Genomic DNA, 20,613 nt, shown 5'->3' with positions numbered 1-20,613 from the left:
ACTGGCCTTTGGTTTCCCTAGTGGTACAACGAGTGGACTGGAATGATCTATAGGGACCTTCCAGCATTCTGTAATCCTAGAAACAGGTGCCAACTTCATCTGCAGTGATTTTCCATGGGCTTCTAAGGTTTAAAAGTTGTGACACCAGCACCATAGGCCCTGGTCCGTACTGCCACGTCCTGTAGCCTCTTGGACAACAGTCTCATGGGGCACCACTTCAGAGGAAACTCTGGATCATTAGTAACTCAACCGAGGACACTTTCTACACAAGCTTAACCAGAAGCCTCTGTGGTTTGGGCTAATTATGACTCTCAAGGGCAAAGCCAAGGCCAATCAATATCCTCCTGTTATCAGGCCTTTCGATTATCTACACCTCGGTTAAAAAAAAAATACTGTAGATACCAGTTTACACTCATGATGAATATGAATTGAGTGTAAAGCAGTACAGCCTTTCTGGTTATGCATCAATAGCCTTAAAATATTCAAAGTCTTTGACTCACTGATTCTAATGTTTTAAAAATAATAACTTATCCCAAGAAAATTAACTGGGCGTTGTGTTTATCATAAGTTACTTTAACACGTGAGGTATGAACTAACACAGACAGATGTCAACGATGATATTATTTGGAAAAAAAAAGTTGCAGACTTGTCTGTTCAATGTATATCTGAGTATATATACATAAAGGCAGACACAGCTCTGGCTGTACGTGTTGTAGATATTACACATGGTGACATACGTATGAAGCAAGCTGGAAAGATAAACACACATGCCAAACTGTGGGTCGGGTGGGTTACTGGGGATTTTCCACTGTCTGTTGTTTGGAATCTCAGAACATGACACAAAAGGCTGGATTCGGACAATATATTGAGCAGCTCAATGTACTTACCTTCTCAGGAAAAGTTAGAATTTTGGCCACGTGAACTGGCACAGCTACCTCATCAATTCGGAGGTTGGGGTCAGGTGAGATGACTGTTCTGCCGGAAAAATCCACTCTCTTTCCTGAGAGATTGCCTCTAAATCGACCTAAACAAATAACAATATATCACAGGCCTCCAAGCTACAACGTGTGCTGTTGGGGGCAATGTGACCAGAAGGCCCAAGGAGAGTCCGTGACCTCCAACCAGATAAGCTGGACATACGTTCCCCAAAATGAAACAAAGGCAGTAGACCGTCTCCTGCACACATCTTTGGACACGTACCCTGTTTTCCCTTCAGGCGCTGGACAAACCCTCTGGTCCATTTCTTGGGCGCCATGTTGAGGGGAATGCCTGAGAGCTCGCTGTTAATGTAGAGGGCGCACTGCAGCTGCAGGAAATCCCAGTCTTCCATGATCATCTGGGTCTTAGCTCCTGATATCCGATGCTAAGAATAAGCAGAGGATAAAAAAGAAACAAGCCTGGTCTATTTGACTTTCTCCATCAGACACTTCTGTTTTCATAGATATATTCCAGAACTTGGGGCTTGGAAATGCTAATGGGAAGCACTGACCTTTTTAATGACATCATTTAGGAAAATGATTTCTGTCAGTTTCATCGTCAGATCATCTTCATTGGTGCCAGACTTCAAATCGCTCACGACAGAGGGTCTAATACACAGAGGGGGCACTAAAAGTCGTGTGAGAATCAAATCGGAGGGCTTTCCAGCTTCTGGATTCATCAGAAGTAGAGGGACATCTTCAGCTGGGATTCGTTTAAATAAATTCAGAACTACTAAGGGATTCAAGTTTTCCTATGGAAAGGAGGGAAGGAAGGAGTGGAGATACATGTTAGTTTTCCACAGCTTAGGCAAAGGTTTACTTCTGCATGTTCTCTAACCTATCTGCCACTTAACTGATAATACGCACAAGTGATGACAGAGACTTTTGATAACATGCTACGTTGCAAGGGCCCTAAAAATGTTCATGCCTTTTACTCCAGTAATTTAAGCCAACAATTCCACTCCTCGTAATTATTCCAAAGGGTATGATTTTAGAAATTAACACAAAGATTCAGCTTCAAGGATGTTCACTAAAGCTGTTCTTAATGGTGAAAAGCTGGAAACAGCCTGACAGGTGACTGAGTCAATAAAATCATGGTACATCCATACATGGAAAACTCTGAAGCTATTAAAAACAAACAAAAAAGAAGCTACGGAAATGTGGCTACTGCCGTGAAAGGTGTTCACAAAATATTGGTAAATGAGATAAGTATGTTTATGATGTGATCTAATTTGGGGGAAAATGTACACCTATATAGAAAAGAGGAAATCGAAGAGTTTACCAAGGTGTGAACAGGGCTGTCTTTAGATGAGTGGAATTATCATCTTTTCGCTTCTGTTTTTACACTTAAACTTTCTGTAGTGAACTTCTATTGTCTTTGTATTAACTTCACTTAATAGAAGTGCTAGGCTCTAACAACTTACTCATAAGAACTATGTAAATTATCATAGATATTCAAACATCACAGCTAAGAATGGTCAGATTGTGCCGTTGCTGGTTATTAAATTTTCTTGGGATCAAAATTGTGACTGAGACTATACGTTATAAGCAGCATTTGCTATGCAATAACTTAATGAGAAGGGGAACAAAGTTAAGAAAGAAACGTTTGAACAGCCAGCTACTGCTCTTAGAACACTGCCAATGAAAAGTTTCTGTGGTCCCGCCCTGGAGGAGATGGCAGTGCAGCTGGGTTCTTCTAGGAATCCCTCTAGAGGTTTTCCGGTCTGGGTCCCTGTCCAGAGAAGAATGCCCCTCCTCAGCACCCCTGTCTCCGAGCGATGGGCACCTCGCTGCCACCAGAAGCAATCAGGGAGGAAGTCTAAAACTAATAGAATTCTAGAACGGCATGAAGGCCAGATGTCACCTGCAGTACCACAGTCAGTCCTAGATGAGAACATCATGGAGCTGAAGGCCGTCCAGGAGGGCAAGGAAGGCAGGAGGACTGGCAAGAGCCTGGAAACCAGTTCTCAGCAAGAGCAGTTACTCAAGAGTGATAGAACAACTGCATCCCAAGAGGCACGTGGAAGAGGCTGCTGACTTATTGTTACGTGCCAGGAAACATCAGTCAGGGACTGATGGACAGTAGAGCAGGGCTCAGCTTTGTACATGGCGGAATACCCTAACAGCTTGAGTTCTCCAGCAACGCAGTGTGGCTGCCTCGGGTGGTGGTGAGACGACACGGCTAGAAGGATGTCAGCCAGGGCAGCCTAACACTCAGTCTGCAGGGATGATGCCATCTATGAGAGACTCTTATCTGCAGGTCCACCACCCCCTGGATTTGTATTAAAATTGGGAATGGATATATGTTAGTCTTCTGGGGATAGAGTCCAGAGTTTTTGTCAAGTCCAGGTTGGGTCACGTGTCTAAGGTCACAGAATAAATAAGCGGCAGAGCTGGGCTCTAATCTAAGGTCTGTCTGACCCCAAAGCCAAAGCTCTTAACCACCACCCTAAACCATGTCTAGGGTGTCGCCTGGGTCAGGTGGGCTGGGGTGGACAGGGAGATGGTGGCAGTGGGGGACACTCTGAGAGGCGAGCTAGACACGCTAGACAAGTGACTCCTAAGTGGGAGGGGGTTACCTCCTGGGCCCAGTCATTTACGCCTAGTCACTTGGAGACTTTTCCAAACAAGATGCCTTCCAGGCCCCAGAAGAGAATTCTATTGCAGAGAGTATGTGGAGCAGAGAAGTGGTCCTCAGCAAGTAAGGACAGTGGCCACAGGGGTCCAGGCAGAGAGCTGGCAGGGGAAAGTGGTAGTGGATGTCAGGCAGGTTGATCTCGGAGCAGCAGGGGAGGCTGCAAGTAAGGCCACACCCAAGAGAGCCGGGGTACCGCTCAGGCTCACTGACAAGGCTGCCAGCCAGGCTTCTGACTGCTTTCTACACAGCCATCAGCCTGGAGGGTAGAATTCTTCTACACTCATGACAGTAAAAGGACAAGATCAACTTTCTCAGCCTGCACCTTAACTTCCTCTGCAGGAGCTTAGTTCTAACTGCCTTGAAGACATCTCCACTGGAATGCACTGCTGATGCCCCCCCCCATTTCCAGGAGAACTACCATGTTTCCAGATGCTTGCACACGGGCACCCGCTCGCCTCTGACCACCCTCTCACACCCAGCGCTACAGTGGCTGGTCATCAATTCCTGTCCATTCTGACTGCATATGATGACTCTGCCCCTGGCTCCACTATCACTACCCAGGTTCAGGATCTGTTTTCTTTCTGCATCCCCATCCCCCAAATCAAGGCATAATTTAAATATAGAAAATTGCACAAATCTTAAAGAGACTGATAAATTTTTACATGTATACACTGGTACACATATACCACCATTCAAATCAAATCAAAAATATGTCCCTCTCTCCAGAAAATACCCTGATACCCCCTTTCCCAGTCAGTACTAAGCCCTCACCCCAGATCAGTCTTGCCTGTTCTTGGACTTGATCTAAATGCAATCATACGCTTTGTACTCTCTTGTATAAAGCTGCCTCCTCTCAGCAGGATCCTGAGATTCAGCCAGGCTGTGTGTGTCAGCTCATTTCTTTCATTTCGGGATACTATCCCACTGTGTAGATCTGTGACAATTTCTACATTCTCCTGTTGACAGCCATCGGGGCTGTTTCTAATTCTGGCTTTTATTAATAAAGCTGCAATGAACATACTTGTACAAATATTTCTGTGGACATATGCACTCATCTCTCTTGGATATACACCTAAGAGTAAAGCTGCTGGATCACAGGGTGAGTGTGGGTCTATTTTATAAGGAATTGCCAAACTGTTGTTTGGAGCGGTGGAAATGTTTCACACGGCCACCATCAATGCAGGAGGGTCAGCTGCTTCAGATCCTTGCCAGCACTCGGTTTTCAGTTGTTTTACATTTTAATTTTTCTGAGAGGGTATGTGTGTGTGTAGTTTTAATTAGTATTTCCCTGATGACTGATAACATCGAGCAACTTTTCATCCATTGATTGGCCATTTGAATATAACCTTTTGTGAAGTGCCAATTCAAGTCTTGCTTCTGCTTTCAAAAATCGGGGTTTTCTGGGACTTCCCTGGTGGTCCAGTGGTTAAGACTCCGCCCTTCCACTGCAGGGGGAATGGGTTTGATCCCTGGTCGGGGAACTAAGATCCTGTATGCCGCGTGGCGCAGCCAAAAATAAATAAATAAAATTAAATTAAAAAAAAAAAATTCGGGTTCCCCCCCTTACTGATTTATAAGAACTGTGTCCTATATTCTGGACATGAGAGTCCTTTATCGGACAAATGAAGTGTGACTATTTGCTCCCACTCTGTGACCTGCTTTTTCATTTTTGTAATGGTGTCTTCTGATGAGCAGTCAGGCTCTTCTAAAATTTCGTTATTTATTCATGTCCCTTCCCTGCTCAAAACCTCAATGGCTCCACATTCCCCAGAGTGGGATGCCCTCTGGAAAGCAGACTCAGCTGTTCGTCCCTCCTACAGCACAGGCTATGCTCCGAGGGCCTTGGCTAGGACTCTCCCTCCACCACTCACTGTTATCTTGGGCGACGCTGCCGCATGGTTGCTGTGAGGATTAAATACAAGGCAATCCACAGAAAGAACTTGGAATGGTGTTGGAAGGCAAAAGCAGTCACTACCTGCAAGGTGCTTTTATTAGCACCGTCAGGACTTTCCAACAGAACCTCAGCTTCAGAACAAGCCTGAACGCTGCCACCTGGACGTGCTGAGCTCGTTGCCCTTGACTCTCTAAACCCTACTCAAGTTTAAGGACCAGAACAAACCACACCTTTCTTCACAGTCCTCCCCAGCCAAGTCCAAAGTGACATATTCCTCCTGATTTCCCACTGAACTCACTGTCCTTGCCATTCCTGTGACAGTTGGCACTGTGCCCCATGGTATTGGCTATGTTTTCACAGATTAGTGACCTACGACACATCTAAACCGTGGGTTCCCTGAGCACAGACCCACTGCCTTACAGTTCCTGACACTCCCCTGCAGGTCTGACAGTTTGGTACTCAGCAGCCACTTAACTAATTTCTTAGTTTGGTATACTATCAATTCTAGAAGGTACCAAGTGACTTAAGTGCTAATCAAATTCAGAACAAGACACTTCATAAAATTGTACTAATTAAGTTTGTGCCAGGTAAAGTACCTACAAATTCTTCTATGTCATTATGCATGTGAGAAACGGGATCGCTCACTGTATGCTCTACACAGCTATAATTTAACAATCTTCTACAATGAAAATGTAACGCGCTGTACAATTAAAAACGTGTTAGTTATGAGGCTGGTGCACATTGAACTTAGTGCCAGATGAATGTCTGTCATGTGGAGTACTCCCAGAGATCTAGCTCCAGGGGACCTCTCATTCTGGAGGAAGCTGTGTACCCAGAGTGGGAGGGAGAGGACATTCAATGCACAGGGAGGCAGGCTTGCGTTCCAGGCTCACCTGTGCCCTCCCCAGCAGAGGCTCTACTTCTTTGTTATGCTCGATGGCGGTTTCGAAGGACTGAAGGAAATTTGACACGATAGGATCCACCACTTTCTTGTTGGTCTTGTATTTCTCATGGATTATCTTCAGTAACCCACATTTCTTTACAGTACCTGTAAGAGTTAATTTATTTTACCACGATTGGAAAAATCAGGTTCTTGGTTAGGCTGGCCTGAGGTTGCGGTCTAGGAAATGCAGTTACAGAAACTGCCACCACGATGAAAGATGAGAGGTGCATTCCACTCACCATTAAAGGCGCCACAGTGATGGCACGTGTTCTTCTTCCGGCATTTATCAGAGATTTTCTTCTTCAGCCCTCGCTTCTGGAGGTAAGTCAGGCCGGGCCTCTTTAGATAATCCAGAAACTGCTTTTTCTCCTCCTGGGACAGCATGATGTGGCAGCAGGTTTTACAGATCATCTTTTAAAAATTAAACAAAACAGGTAAAAGGATAAGAGAGGGTGACAAAGTCTTTTCTTTTTCTTATTTTTTTTTTTATAATTAAGCATTTATCTTAGAAAACTTTAACACTTTCAGAAATGGATTCTCTCACAATAAGGCTTTTATAAGGTCTCCTCTCCCCATCCAAAAACAATCCCCACAATGACTCCAAATCTTATAAGGAACTATTATCTTAGACTAAGCTGCTCAGAATAGTATTCTTAGTTCCTTTCCACTATACTCCACAGTTCAATGCAAAATGGAGAATTTGCTGTCCAAACCGAAATAATATGGCATTCAAGCAGCTCAAGCTTTAAAAATCAGGCCAGAACGTTCAAAGCCTGATGGAAAAAGACACAAGATGGGAGGCATAACTACTATGCAAACACAAAATTTTGGCCATTAATGGATCAAAAGTAATGGCTGATGCTCCTACTTTAAGCTCATCAATGTCAAACTAAAAAAAAAAAAAGAGATATTTGGCAAAAATCTTCTAAATTATTTATCCCAAATTCTCAAATGGAAAGTTATTTTTAATGCATCACTCTTAAATTTTACACTTCAATCACTCATGTTTTCCTTTTAAGACTATTCAGAAGAAATAGTTTTATTTAAACTTAACCTAATAAGTTTTTCCTCTCACACATTTTTACATAAAAGGTTACTAAAATCACAATTCTGAGGAATTTCTTTTTAATCATACAAACAGTACATGCTTAAAATTCAGTAAAGAAATTGAATCCTTTCTTATTCTATCTAGAATGATCTGTTATCAAATTTGTAAGAACTCTTTTCCCATAGCATTTATTTATAACAATCACAACTTATGAAAATTGTATCTCAACTCCATGGTGAACTAGCATCTGTGCTTATTCCACATAGGTACTGCCAGTGGTCCCTGCGGTGTCCTTTCAACAATGACAAACTCATCAGGGTTGCCAAATGCTTCACAGAAAGCTAATAAATCTTGTACTGCACGCGCCTCAATCTGAATCAAAGCCACGGGTTTTTTTCGACTTCTGATAAGAGCTGCTTCCTGCTGTAGCTCTTCTTCTACAATAGATGCAAAAGTGACTGGGGCCACCACGGAAGGAGCAGGCAATGAAGAACACAGTCAGAGATTGGGACTATCTAGAAGTGATACATCTGAAATATGGTTGCCTTCTGGTTCTGGGGAACCACGAGTAGAACATCTTAGAACTTTTGGAGCCTGGGAACTTTCAATTCTTTTAAAACAAACTTTTTTGATATCATCTCTTGAGCTTTGGCCAGTAATAGATTTTTTTCTAAGTCTCTTCTTTTCTCAAAAAGCCACCATCACCCCTTGCCCAGGACACTTAACTACAATGTACAGATCTACATGAAGACACGCAAAGGCAGCTCATGTTCACCAGAATGCTGGCCATAGTCATAGCCAGCTGGTAGCGTTTTTGTTAACTTTTTTTTCTTTTTGGTGCTGTTCTGTACTGCTTGAATTACTAATATCTTTTACAATGCACATCTACCACCTACTCAAGGAAAACCAAGGAAAAAGAATCTTTAAGCAATTTAACTTATTGCAAGATGAAATATTATGTGTTTAGTATAAAAATGTTCCCTACATGTATCTCCCACCACTCATCATTCCCAAGCTCACTCCAATGTCCCTAGGTCAATAACTCCCAGGTTTATACCTTGGAGATGAACACATACATGCTTACCTGTAAGATGCCTATGACTGCTCGGAAGTACCCCACATGAAAACATGGCAATTCCAAGTCAATGTACCCGTAGTGGCCCAGACAGTCAGCCAAGTTCTTCCCACAGGTTTCACAAGGACGGTCCTTCTCACTCGTACCCTATGGATAAAAGCACACCATGATCAATGGAGACCAGTGGACAGGAAAGTGGGACCAGTCCTCGCAGGTGACCAGGGGACTCAGAGTCAGAATCACCTGGGAAACTGCAGGGTATTCACATCCGCCTGACCAAAAGAGGCTGGAGTCCCTGAGAGGCGCAGGGGAATGGGGGAGGTGGAAGGAAGCCCTTGCTTCTTCCTCTTTGGTAAGTCACCAGTTTCATCAGCAAGTCAAAACACATGGAACCGGGAAGGGCAGGGGTCTTACCATCCTGTGGTCCAGCACCCCGTACAGCAGCGGGGCATGGTTGTTGTCCTGGCTGTACAGGTTCTTGCTCACAACCTGGATGTGAGCCTGCTGGCGCATCTCCTCAGCTGACTTCATTCCAAAACAGATGTGGCTTCTGCAATGGAAAGAGACAGGGGAACAGTTACATCAGAACCACTTACCAAAAATAGCATTTACGCATATGACCCACCATAAGCAACCTTACCCTTCCAACTCCTTCATATAGGCTCTGCTCTCTCATTATTAAATGTCACTTCATCCTGCCGACTCGTTACCTCTTCAGTTTCTTTTGTGGTCTCTTCTACAGCCTTCTCTTAAATATTGGCATCCCTCCCTACATAGGGTCACAACCCTCAAACTTTTATCATTCTACACATTCTTTCTGAGCGGTGTCTATCTAATCTCTGTCTGCAGGCCAGCTACCTCTGCTCAGCTGGAGACCATACAGATACTTCTTCTGGACAGTTAACAGGCACCTCAAACTCAGCACATCCAAAACAAAACCCAGAACTTTCTCTCCCAAATCTGTTCCTTGTTCATTTTCCAAAAAAACTGGGGGTTTACGTATGATGTGCCAGGCACCATCCTGAGGGGCTGAGAATACAGATTAGATAAGACAGGGAATTCTCTGCCAACATGGGGCTCAATTTCAGGGAGGGTAAGACAGAGAATAAACAAATAGATACACAAAAGTGAACAGACGGGGCTTCCCTGGTGGCGCAGTGGTTGAGAATCTGCCTGCCAATGCAGGGGACACGGTTTCGAGCCCTGGTCTGGGAAGATCCCACATGCCGCGGAGCAACTAAGCCCGTGCACCACAACTACTGAGCCTGCGCGTCTGGAGCCTGTGCTCCGCAACAAGAGAGGCCGCGATAGTGAGAGGCCTGCGCACCGCGATGAAGAGTGGCCCCCACTTGCCGCAACTAGAGAAAGCCCTTGCACAGAAACGGAGACCCAACACAGCCAAAAATAAATAAATAAATAAAATTTAAAAAAAATTAAAAAAAAAAAAAAAAAAAAGTGAACAGACGCAGGGAAGGAAAATGACGTGAAGCGGTAGAGGAGAGTCTGAGGAGACTATGTCGTGTGGTCAGAAAGTCTGGAAAGTTGACATTCCCGCTAAATTCTGACTAAAAGGGAGCCAGCTGTAAGATTGCCCAAGCAAGAAATTCTGTGTGTCAATCTCATTTCTCCCTACACATCCCTACCAATCCTGTCAATTTCACACCCCTCAAACTGAGAGAATGGCCATCATCAAAAAGTCTACAAATAAAAAATGCCAGAGAGGCTGTGGAGAAAAAGGAACCCTCCTACACCGTTGGTGAGAATGTAAATTGGTACAGCCACTATAGAGAACAGTATGGATGTTCCTTAAAAAACTAAAAATAGAGCTACATATGATCCTGCCATCCCACTCCTGGGCATATATCCGGAGAAAACTATAATTTGAAAAGCTACATGCACCCCAATGTTCACTGCAGCACTATTTACAATAGCCAAGACATAGAAGCAACCTAAATGTCCATCAACAGATGAATGGATAAAGATGTGCTGTAGATATACATAGATATATGCATACATATATATATATATATATACACACACATACACACCCACCCACACACACACACAGTGAAATATTAGCCATAAAAAAGAAAGAAATAATGCCATTTGCAGCAACACGGATGGATCTAGAGATTATCCTAAGTGAAGTAAGCCAGACAGAGAAAGACAAATATCACATGATATTGCTTATATGTGGGGAAAAAAAAAGATACAAATAAACTTATTTACCAAATAGAAATAGGACTTCCCTGGTGGTGCATTGGTTAAGAATCCGCCTGCCAATGCAGGGGACACGGGTTCGAGCCCTGGTCTGGGAAGATCCCACATGCCGCAGAGCAACTAAGCCCGTGCGCCACAACTACTGAGCCTGTGCTCTAGAGCCCGTGAGCCACAACTACTGAAGCCTGCGTGCCTAGAGCCCCTGAGCCACAGCAACTGAGCCTGCGCTCTAGAGCCCACGAGCCACAACTACTGAGCCCACGTGCTGCAACTACTGAAGCTTGTGCGCCTCGAGCCCGTGCTCCACAACAAGAGAAGCCACAGCAATGAGAAGCCAACACACCACAACGAAGAGTAGCCCCTGCTGAACGTAACTAGAGAAAGCCCGCGTGCAGCAACAAAGACCCAATGCAGCCAAAAATAAATAAATAAATAAATAAATTTATTAAAAAAACAAAACAGAAATAGACCCACAGACATGGAAAACAAACTTATGGTTCCCAAAGGGAAAGGGGGGGAGGGATAAATTAGGAGTTTGAGATTAAAGTATACACATACTATATATAAAATAGATAACCAACAACAACCTACTGTATAGCACAGGGAACTATACTCAACATTTTGTAATAGCCAATAAGAGAAAAGAATCAAAAAAAGAATATATATATAAAATTGAATCACTGTGCTGTACACCTGAAACAACATTGTAAATCAACTATACCTCAATTAAAGAAAAAAAAAAAGATTCCTCACTGCCTGCAAGATGGCTCTGGAACAAAGCTTCAAATCTGCTTCCTTCTCATCACTATACTTTCTCCCTCCTGTAAGCTCCTGGAAGAAGGCTGTTCTGCCTGAACCCCTTGCCCACCTGTGCTGTCAGAACCCCCTATGCCTATCCTTGCCCTCACACTTGTCCTGTCCAACGTTGACTTGTCTACCTTCTCCAGCTAGACTAGGCAGTAAGGTCTTACTCATGTCATATCTTCACGTCTATCATCGGGCTCAGCACACAGTACCTTCCTCACTAAGCATCTACTGCAAGAATGATTGATTTGTTTCTCTACTGGAAGGTCTAAGGAGAGGCTGTGGCCTACTAAATTAGCTCTGAAGAAGGTCCAGAATAACAGCCTCATTTCTGAGACTGCTATCCATCTGCCTGTGATACAGCTTTCTAGCTGGCAACTCCATTCTTTTGGTCAGCAAATACTACCTCCGTGTCATGTGCTGTGCAGCAAAATGAGTCCCCACCCCAGGTTGCTCCCATTCACTGCAATGACCAAAGATTCGCTGAAAGGGGTCATCGTCTCACCTCAGGAGAACTCGAGCTTCGGCCCATGGTGCACGGATCGCCAAAGTTTCCACCACATCCCCCAGGTTCCCACCACATCCCCCCTTCTCCGCCCAAGGAACCACCCCTGGCCTAGGTTCCCCAGGTCCTGAAAGCCCTCTGCCCGATCAATATCCATTAATCTAACCTGATACTCCTGAGCTGTGCCCACACCTCCCACTGATTCCTGGCCCTTCCCTTCCGACCGACCTCACCTCTGACCCTTCCCTAACCTCGGACGCCTCTGCCCCTAATTTCTCTGCCCTTTGGGGAGTTTTGCTCCATCTTACATTTTCTTGGCCACATCCGTCTCCCGAAACTGCTCCTTCACCATGGTGACGGCTGCCGGGGCTCCCTTCCTCGAGACTCGCGGAGCTAGATTAGAAATACGACGCTCACCGCACCCCCCCGGGACTAATTTTTGACTGGTTGCTAACACATCCCCAGCATTTTTTCGGCCACCGTAGCTCGCCCCACGTGCCCGCCTCCACTTCCGCTACTCGCCGGCGCTTCTGTTAAGAGAGGCTTCGAACACGCCGCTTTTCGCCTTCTTTCTACACTGCCATCTGGCGGCACCTCCTTGAAACTGTACCGAAACCTGCATGGTATTTTCAAAGTCCCGTTTCCGGTCCATTTCTTCTTGTCACCTAACACCTGCAAAGAAACTACAACCCCCTGCCTCAAAACTTTTAGAAAACCAGAGAGCCAAAAATTGCATACAATGGAAAATCGTCTTACCAACATCAATACCATCTTAATTAAGAGCCTCTAATTATTTAAGGAAAGGTGGAGGCTAAAATGAACCTGCCCAAGGAACAGAGGACTTCATCTAGATTATCAACAAAGGAAGTAAACAGGGCAGAAAACACGGCCATGCATGCACCTCCAGTTCACAAAGTTATTTGGAAAAAGAAGAAGAATCAAACTTATATTATTGATTACAAAAACAGAAGATGAAAATCTGTGAGTTTAGTGTGAAAAGTGAGCCATGCTGAGCTAGGGAAACAAGATGAAGGGAGAATAGGAAGTGATTATTCACGTACTGAGGAAGTACATTTTTTGTCTCACACCTCACACCCTGTGGGAGGTGATCCTAGTGTGACATCTTAGCGCATGATACTAGAAAGAAAACCATTCCACCATAGGACTCAGTGCTACAGAACCTGAAACTTACTTCTTTACTATTTGTGAGAAACTCTAAACAGAACCCAATAAAGTGGTTCAACACCTTTGAATTTTAAGGGATGCTGTCTTCAGACTTTATGGATCCCCACTAGTAAAACACATATGTCACAGACAGAAAGCAAAGCAAACCAGATTTTCCTAACCTATTTCAGCAGTTAATCAATATGTCTTTGAAGATTTGGTGAGTGACTTTCATTATCTAGAAGTTAAAAACAAAGGTTCTGGAACCACAGTATCCACGGGTGTTTAGGCACTGTTGCTTAAAAGTTGAGCGACCTTGGGAAAGTTCCTTAACCTCGTGCTGTCATAGTTTCCCCATCTATAAAAGGGATAAGTAATATGTACCCTAATTCTTAGAGTTGGTGGGAAGGTTAAATGGCAAAATAAAGGTAAAAGTAATCAGAAAGTAACAGACACATAGCAGTCATTCAATGAATATTAACAATTCTTATTATTCCGATGAATATAGCAAAGCTGCTCTCAAAAGCCTGCAACCTGATTTGTCGGTCTCTGAACCTGCATGCTTATGTTTATTGTTACACGTATGTCTCACTGTAAACTAACAAATTTCTGTATCAAGCAGATACTTATTAAAAGCTCACTTTTGTAGGGATTAAGATCTTTCAGAAAAAGACAAATTAAAGAATTTTTTATTTTTAATTAGAAAATCAGATTCTCTAAGCTCAGAAAAAATAATAGCAATAAATTAAAACGGTCAGTTTTGCGTACTTGAAATAAAAGTTTGAGTCCGGGTTTCTACAGTTTCCCTAGCAGTAAAATGAGGAGACTGGTCGAGAGGACCTCCAAGGATGCCTTCGAGCTTTACCAACCTCTAACGCGGGTGGAGAGGATTGAACTTTAATCCGGTTTACCGGAATTTTAAGTAGAGACAGTTCAAGATAATGAATTGAAGTGGAACACGTGCTTGCGTAAACCTGGTCGGCCCAAATTGTTCCCCCTCCGGATTGGCTGTTCACGTTCCGGGGGTGCGGCGAAAGAGCAAAGAAACCAGGTCTTAGACACTTTCAATCAGGCATTGGCGCGGTCGGCCTCGCGGTCTGGCCACGCCCCCACGCCGGCGTCTCCCGGGGTCCTTCCGTGAGCGTTGATATGATTGGCCGGCGGAAGATAGTCCTCTTTTCCTTCCTGGCTGCTTGAAGGTTGGCCGCCATTATGGTGAGTCTCCGCGGATCCAAGGATCATCCGATGCGTATCTGGGCCATCCTCCGTCACCTGGTCCCGCCGTTAGCACTACGGCCGCCCGAAGCCCGATTGCTCTTCCCTGGCCGTGTCTGACGGAGGCCGGTTGCCGAGGGCCGGGGAGCCGCCGGCGGGGAGTCCGGGCTGCGCTGTCGACCCAGACATGCCGGGCTTCGGAGTCCAGGGAATGGGGACTGCGGGAGCGGCTGCTGCGTTTTTCGGCTTCGTGGAGTCTAGTGGGTGGGGTGGGGTGGGGTAGGGTGAGGAGAGACACATCGTACTTGAACGCTTAATTTGGGGTAGGCGGTTCGCCGGTGAAGGCAGCCCAGGAGGAGAAGAGGGTGTCGGCAGCGCCCGGGCGAGTTGCGACGACTGAAACCGTTCCCACGTGTAAGCTAGAATATTGTCAGACGAATGGATCCTCTTGTTTCACAGGGGGGAAACTGAGGCCCCGGGAAGAGGAGCCACTTTAAGGCTTGCCCTGTCATGATTAGTTCATTAGAAGGTTCACCTGTTTTTAATCCCACTCTATTTGCGAGCTGTTTTTTTCTTGACCCTTACTTTCAAGAATTGAATATTGTTGAAGTGAACTTAGTGTGGTGTGGTTTTTCAGACTGCAGTCGAAAACTAGCAACCAGTCTACTATGAGAGCTCCTCTTCTCCTTTTTGGTGATTTTTTTTAGTCAGTGTAAGCACGCTGAATGCCCATATTCCTTGGTAGTCACTCATAGTGTAAAAGAGCAACGGGGCTATTGAGAAGGGGGTACAGTTTTTTTTGTGGGGTGTAGCGTTGGTCATTGAAGAAGGGTAGTAGTTTACAAGTAGGTGGTGCAGTGCTTGTCACATCTGTGCAGGATGCAATAAACAGGGTGCCGTGACAATGATATTTATAGAATCACAGCTTTACTCCAGAGAAGTGGGATTTAACTGGGGGTGATTTTTGCCTCTGAGGGGACAGTTGGCAAAATCTGGAGACGTTCTTGGTCACAACTGGGAAGCGCGGGTGCTACTGGCATCAAGTGGTTAGAGGTCAAAGATGCTGCTAAACAGTCTACAATGCACAGGACAGTCCCACAGCACAGAAGTAGCTGGACCAAAATATCAGAGGTTTGAGAAACCTTGCTGCAGAGTGATTTCTGTAATGAAGTGAAGTAAGACGTTTCCAGATTTAAAATCTTGACAGCTTCAGAATGTGGCTGTTGAGCGTGTTTTCTTGATGCAGTTTTTGTGATGGGGTGACCTGTGAGTTAGGCACTGTGCTAAGTGGGTTAGGAGGAGATGGGAATTTGTGCTTTTTTTTTTTTTTTCCTTTTATTGAAGCTTTCTTGCCACTAACTCATGTGGCGCCTGAATATTTGAAATGTGGTTCCTGCAGCTGAGGAATTGCGTTTTAAATGTTGTTTATTTTTAATTAATTATCCACAGATGGATAGCCACAGGGTCTACTGATTTGGACATTGCAATTCTAGCTCTTGGAAAGTCACAGCGGGTCAAGAAAAGGTTGAATAGTTTTATTAACGAGTGTTGTTATGTTTTCAGAACGACACGGTAACTATCCGGACAAGGAAGTTCATGACCAACCGACTACTTCAGCGGAAACAAATGGTAAGGAAGGGTACGTCAAAGGTTGGTTGGTATTCAGTTTTGAAGATGTATTTCATTATAATAAACACTAAACTTGATAATCTTTTTAGGTCATCGATGTCCTTCATCCTGGGAAGGCAACAGTACCTAAGACAGAAATTCGGGAAAAACTAGCCAAAATGTACAAGACCACACCAGATGTCATCTTTGTGTTCGGATTCCGAACCCATTTTGGTGGTGGCAAGACAACTGGCTTTGGCATGATTTACGATTCCTTGGATTACGCAAAGAAGAATGAGCCCAAACACAGGCTTGCAAGAGTAGGTGTCCTCTCTCTTCAACAGCTGCTGAAGACATTTTTTCAGTAACATTGTGTTGTGGGTGCAGTGGAATGAGCAAAAGCAAGCAGTCTGCGGGGGGACAACATACTAAAGAACTCTTAAGGGGTTGAGAGAAAAAGTTCTTTGATAAATGCATAGATAGAGTACAGGAGTTCAGAATGGGGTCTGCAGGATTTGAGGAGGTGACATTTGAGCTGGGTCTAGAAGAGCAGGTAAAGCAGTGCTCCTGGAGGTAGGAACTGGAAGTAGGTAGGGGGATGACTTTAGAAAGGTAGGTTGGCACCCAATTAAGTGAAATCTTTATTCCCAAACGTCTGAGTTTGGGCTTAACGTCATAGGTTGCCAGGAGCCATGAAAGCTTTTGAATCGCTTCCTGAGTACCAAGCACTACACAATGACCTACAGTTGACTGTTGAACAACACGGGTTAGAATTATGAAGGTCCACTTAACGCGCAGATTTTTTTCAGTAGTAAAATCTGTAGTACAGCGATCCGAGGTTGGTTGACTACACAGCTGCGAAGGGAAGTGTGGATGTGGAGGGCCAGCTGTAAGGTATACTCAGATATTCAACTGTGTTGAGGGTTGGCACCCATATTCGCGCAGTTGTTCAGGGCTCAACTGTACAGCAGTAGACCGGGCAAACTCCATAGCTTACATACTAAATTGTGAATGAGCAAATGGATTGTTACTTTGAAATAGTTCTTGTTTCTGCCCCCTTTTAACTTTTTTTTCTCCTTGCTATTAGATAAAATCTTTCCATTGAATAGGTATGTGGTAGATAGATGCTGCACTCTTAGTTGGGTGGTCTGGGAGACCTGGGTGAGGTGAAGTGAAGCCAAGATCCTTGTAAAGATTGGGGAGCATTCCTGTAGGCAGCAGGAAGAGCAAATGCAGAAGTGGGCGGAGTGAAGATGAGTAGCTGGATGTGGTCTCCGTGGGGGGGTGTAGAGTTCTTGGGAAAGATTCCTCTGTCAGCTATGAGTAGTAAACAGGGAGTTGAAATGGAAGAGACCCTGAAAATGTGGAGACCTAGCGAACTGTAGGCTCAGAACCATAACAGCATGCACGGAGCTTTGAGTGCACACTTTTCCTGTGCTGTTTTCTGTTCGTGCTATCTCTCAATTTGATGACCGTTTCTGTTCTAGCACAAACAAGTATTGTTAAATGTACTTGAAGAGTTTTGACTTCTGAAGCTGTATTTCTTGAACTCCAGCATGGTCACTTTCCCTACCAAATTAGTATGTAACGATAAGTTGATGTTTGCAAGTCACCTACATATATATATATGTTCCTTTCTTTTTCAGCATGGCCTGTATGAGAAGAAAAAGACCTCGAGAAAACAGCGAAAGGAACGCAAGAACAGAATGAAGAAAGTCAGGGGGACTGCAAAGGCCAACGTTGGTGCTGGCAAAAAGGTATAGTTTATCAAGGGAAATACAGAAATGTTAATTCCAGGTTTTTAGTTTGTAGAAAGGTGGGGTTTTGTTTCTTAATAACCTTTCTTAATGTTTCTTCTTTTCCCACTTCTTCTGGATTACAGAAGGTAACCTGTTTTGAGAAGCCACGTAACGTAGTATCTTAACACCTCAGTAGAGTAGCTTTGCCCACCCCTTGTCAGCTCACAGATTAGCACACATGGGGCCACATCGGTTCAGTGATCGGTAGAGTGATCCTGGTGGGTGCCTTGCAAGTCCTATCAGGAAAGTTTTCATTTTACTGCTAATTACAAAGATTGTTAAAGGGGGAGCCGATCTAGTTTCCCAAGACTTATTTTCTTAAAATTGACAGCTGATTGAAGAAGCAGGTGAATCAATGTGGCCCGTGTTTTCCTGGCATGCTGGAGAGGTAGCACAGTCCTCCATTGCTTTCCTCTCCAGTTAGTCAGGACTTAAGTGATTTTAATGATCAGCTTTTTACCAGCTTTGCTAGCTAATTGTAAATAGTTGAATGGAATTAAGGCGTTGGGTTGTTAAATTAACAAATAATCAAGTGTTCTGTGAACTTTTTTTTTTTTTTTTTTGCCTTTTCCGTCTACTTTCTTGGAATTCTTGTTCATCAGAAATGAAGTGCCTAGCAGGTACTGAGATTGTGAGCACGGTGTGGGGATGCATCACCTTCACTAAGTTTGCTTTGATGCTTTGCATGTTGGCTTTCGGAAGAGAGTTCTGTAGTATAGTCTATTATAACACCACTGCTATGGTTTAAAATAGTATATTGTGGGCAAAGGAGAAAAACTTTAAATGACGTTTATTTTGGAAACTCAAAAATGCATGTTAAGTTGTGAAGTGCCCCAGTGGAGGAAGGTAGCTGCTTTTAACTGGCACTTGGGAAATGCTGTGTTCCAGAGCGCCACATACCCAGGAAGTGGCTTTACTTAACACAGGGCTTGGGAAGGGTTCTCTCATCCAGTCATGAGCAGTCTTTCCCTTGGGGGCTCTGGAGATTGGTTGATTCTCAGGCAGCTTTGGTGATAAACTGGTCCAGAAAATCTGGCAAAGCCTCTGTCCCGGGAGCACACACCCAAAGCTGCCTTTTACTGTCTCCTTTACTGTCCCATTGCTTTTTATTAGTTGATCTCCAGCTTTCCACCTGATGCCCTTTTTTTTGTAATTGGAAAATTTCCAAGATAATTGAGTATTCACATTAAAGCCTTTGATAAATACGCTTTTCCCACAGGTACTTAAATAATTTTGCACATCTGAGCAGCCTAAACCAGTAACATGTAAAGTGGGCTGAGAGTGGGTTGGGGCTGGTAAGGTTTTGAAACAGTGGTGGTCACCACTCCACGTGCTTCCTCTCACCGTGACTCCCCGCCAGACCAGGCAGTAAACGTGGTGTGCCTGCTCCGGGCTGTAATCGCATTGACTTTCGGGTGCCACGGAGTTGTGGTAATGGACTGCCTGAGGAACTGCTTGCTGCTTAGTTAGAAGAACCGCTCCCTGTTTGTGAGGCTTAGAATACCTGTTGACAGAAGTTCCAGAAGTTGAAAAACAGTCAATATTTGTGTTCTGATCTAGATCTGAAGAACTTTTTTACACATTGTTTTCTTCATTCGGCCTTTGAGTCCCGTGTGTTAGTGCTCAGCGGTGACGTGCAGAGTTTAGCCCTGTGGGGACCTGAGCTATCACTATTCCTGCTTCAGGTTGCACTAGTGCATTTCGCTAGCACTGCTCTGAAAAGCGGCTGGAAAAGGAATGCATAAATGAGCACGTGTATTCCTTGGCTCAAATAAAAAAAGGCATAGTAATGTCCTTTGAACTTAGATGTTGGAATTCAGACGTTGGAGTTGCACCTTTTGGGTATAATAGAGTTGTTTTAAATTAAGGAATAGTCTCATGTTTGAAGAGCAATTGAATTTTTTTTACATCAGCTGAGTTCTGCCTTTTTTTTTTTTTTTTTTTTCTGCCTTTTTAAATACTAATTCACACTACTTGTGTTGATTGTGAATGGTGGCTTTTAAAGTACTGAACTGAGACAGGTTTTAAAAGACTTGCTTGATCATTTAGAGCTCTCCCCTTGTGGTTAAATTAGACTTCAGTCTGCGATGATTCTCAGGTCTGTTGATGGTGCTAGCGTGCCCAGCACGGTGTTGCTGAGCAAAGCAGAGGCGCCTTCATTTGTAAGTAGGCAGTGGCAGCCTACGAACCATAGTAATCAGGCAGGCTGTTCTCAAAATTGGGTGGAATAAAATCAGTGAGTGTGTCTAGGGAGTGCTCTATATACAATTGCAAAGAACAAAATAGTCATTAAGGTATCTAATTGCATGCAGATTATTTAGGAGTTTGAAAAGGGACTATTAATGAAATATTTCTCTTCCCTCTTCCCTCCTTTCCCCCTTCCCTGCCACTGATTCAGTGAGCTGGAGATTGGACAACAGGTATAATTCAAGCTTTTCGTTTAGATTGCTAGACTCCTTGGTTGACAGTCATTAAAAATAGAGCATGTGAAATGATTTAGAAGTATATTTACAAATGCTGTCAAGAGTTGTGCCTCTTAAAAACTAGCAGTGACATGGTTTTGTTGTCAAAACTTTTGTCTCATCCCTAACTTGAATGTTTGTGAGTTTTATATCTTGATGCTTACATTGTATTAAGATCACACAAACTTAATATGGTCTAGGTTACTAATGTTCGTTCTGCATGAGTGTCATTAATTTTGGGGTTTGTTGAAGACTTTGAAC

The 20,613-nt window shown here is 44.0% G+C and overlaps 2 protein-coding genes across 9 annotated transcripts in view; one reads left to right on the top strand and one right to left on the bottom strand.

The window, feature by feature from the left end:
- POLR3A (RNA polymerase III subunit A) overlaps positions 1-12,594 on the bottom strand; it is a 50,026-nt gene extending 37,432 nt beyond the window's left edge. The window contains exons 1-8 of the mRNA XM_061180148.1: positions 12,413-12,594; positions 8,990-9,125; positions 8,585-8,722; positions 6,692-6,863; positions 6,403-6,557; positions 1,490-1,729; positions 1,201-1,363; positions 888-1,024 (exon numbers count right to left, since the gene is read on the bottom strand). Coding sequence (XP_061036131.1) covers positions 888-1,024; positions 1,201-1,363; positions 1,490-1,729; positions 6,403-6,557; positions 6,692-6,863; positions 8,585-8,722; positions 8,990-9,125; positions 12,413-12,456 — 1,185 coding nt within the window. The 5' untranslated portion in view covers positions 12,457-12,594. The remainder of the gene's footprint in view (positions 1-887; positions 1,025-1,200; positions 1,364-1,489; positions 1,730-6,402; positions 6,558-6,691; positions 6,864-8,584; positions 8,723-8,989; positions 9,126-12,412) is intronic.
- Positions 12,595-14,418: 1,824 nt separating this feature from the next.
- RPS24 (ribosomal protein S24) overlaps positions 14,419-20,613 on the top strand; it is a 443,924-nt gene continuing 437,729 nt past the window's right edge. For 2 of the 8 annotated variants that reach the window (XM_061180109.1, XM_061180097.1), the window contains exons 1-4: positions 14,426-14,483; positions 16,047-16,112; positions 16,202-16,411; positions 17,738-17,848. In XM_061180109.1, the coding sequence (XP_061036092.1) occupies positions 14,481-14,483; positions 16,047-16,112; positions 16,202-16,411; positions 17,738-17,848 (390 nt within the window). In that variant the 5' untranslated portion in view covers positions 14,426-14,480. Of the gene's footprint in view, positions 14,484-16,046; positions 16,113-16,201; positions 16,412-17,737; positions 17,849-17,973; positions 18,031-18,492; positions 18,511-20,288; positions 20,311-20,613 lie in introns of those variants that run through there. The other 6 variants (XM_061180077.1, XM_061180057.1, XM_061180087.1 and 3 more) reach the window with 6 other exon arrangements.

Source organism: Eubalaena glacialis, chromosome 1, assembly GCF_028564815.1.
Source record: "Eubalaena glacialis isolate mEubGla1 chromosome 1, mEubGla1.1.hap2.+ XY, whole genome shotgun sequence".
NCBI classification, from domain to species: domain Eukaryota; kingdom Metazoa; phylum Chordata; class Mammalia; order Artiodactyla; family Balaenidae; genus Eubalaena; species Eubalaena glacialis.
This window is presented reverse-complemented; position numbering and strand designations above follow the sequence as displayed.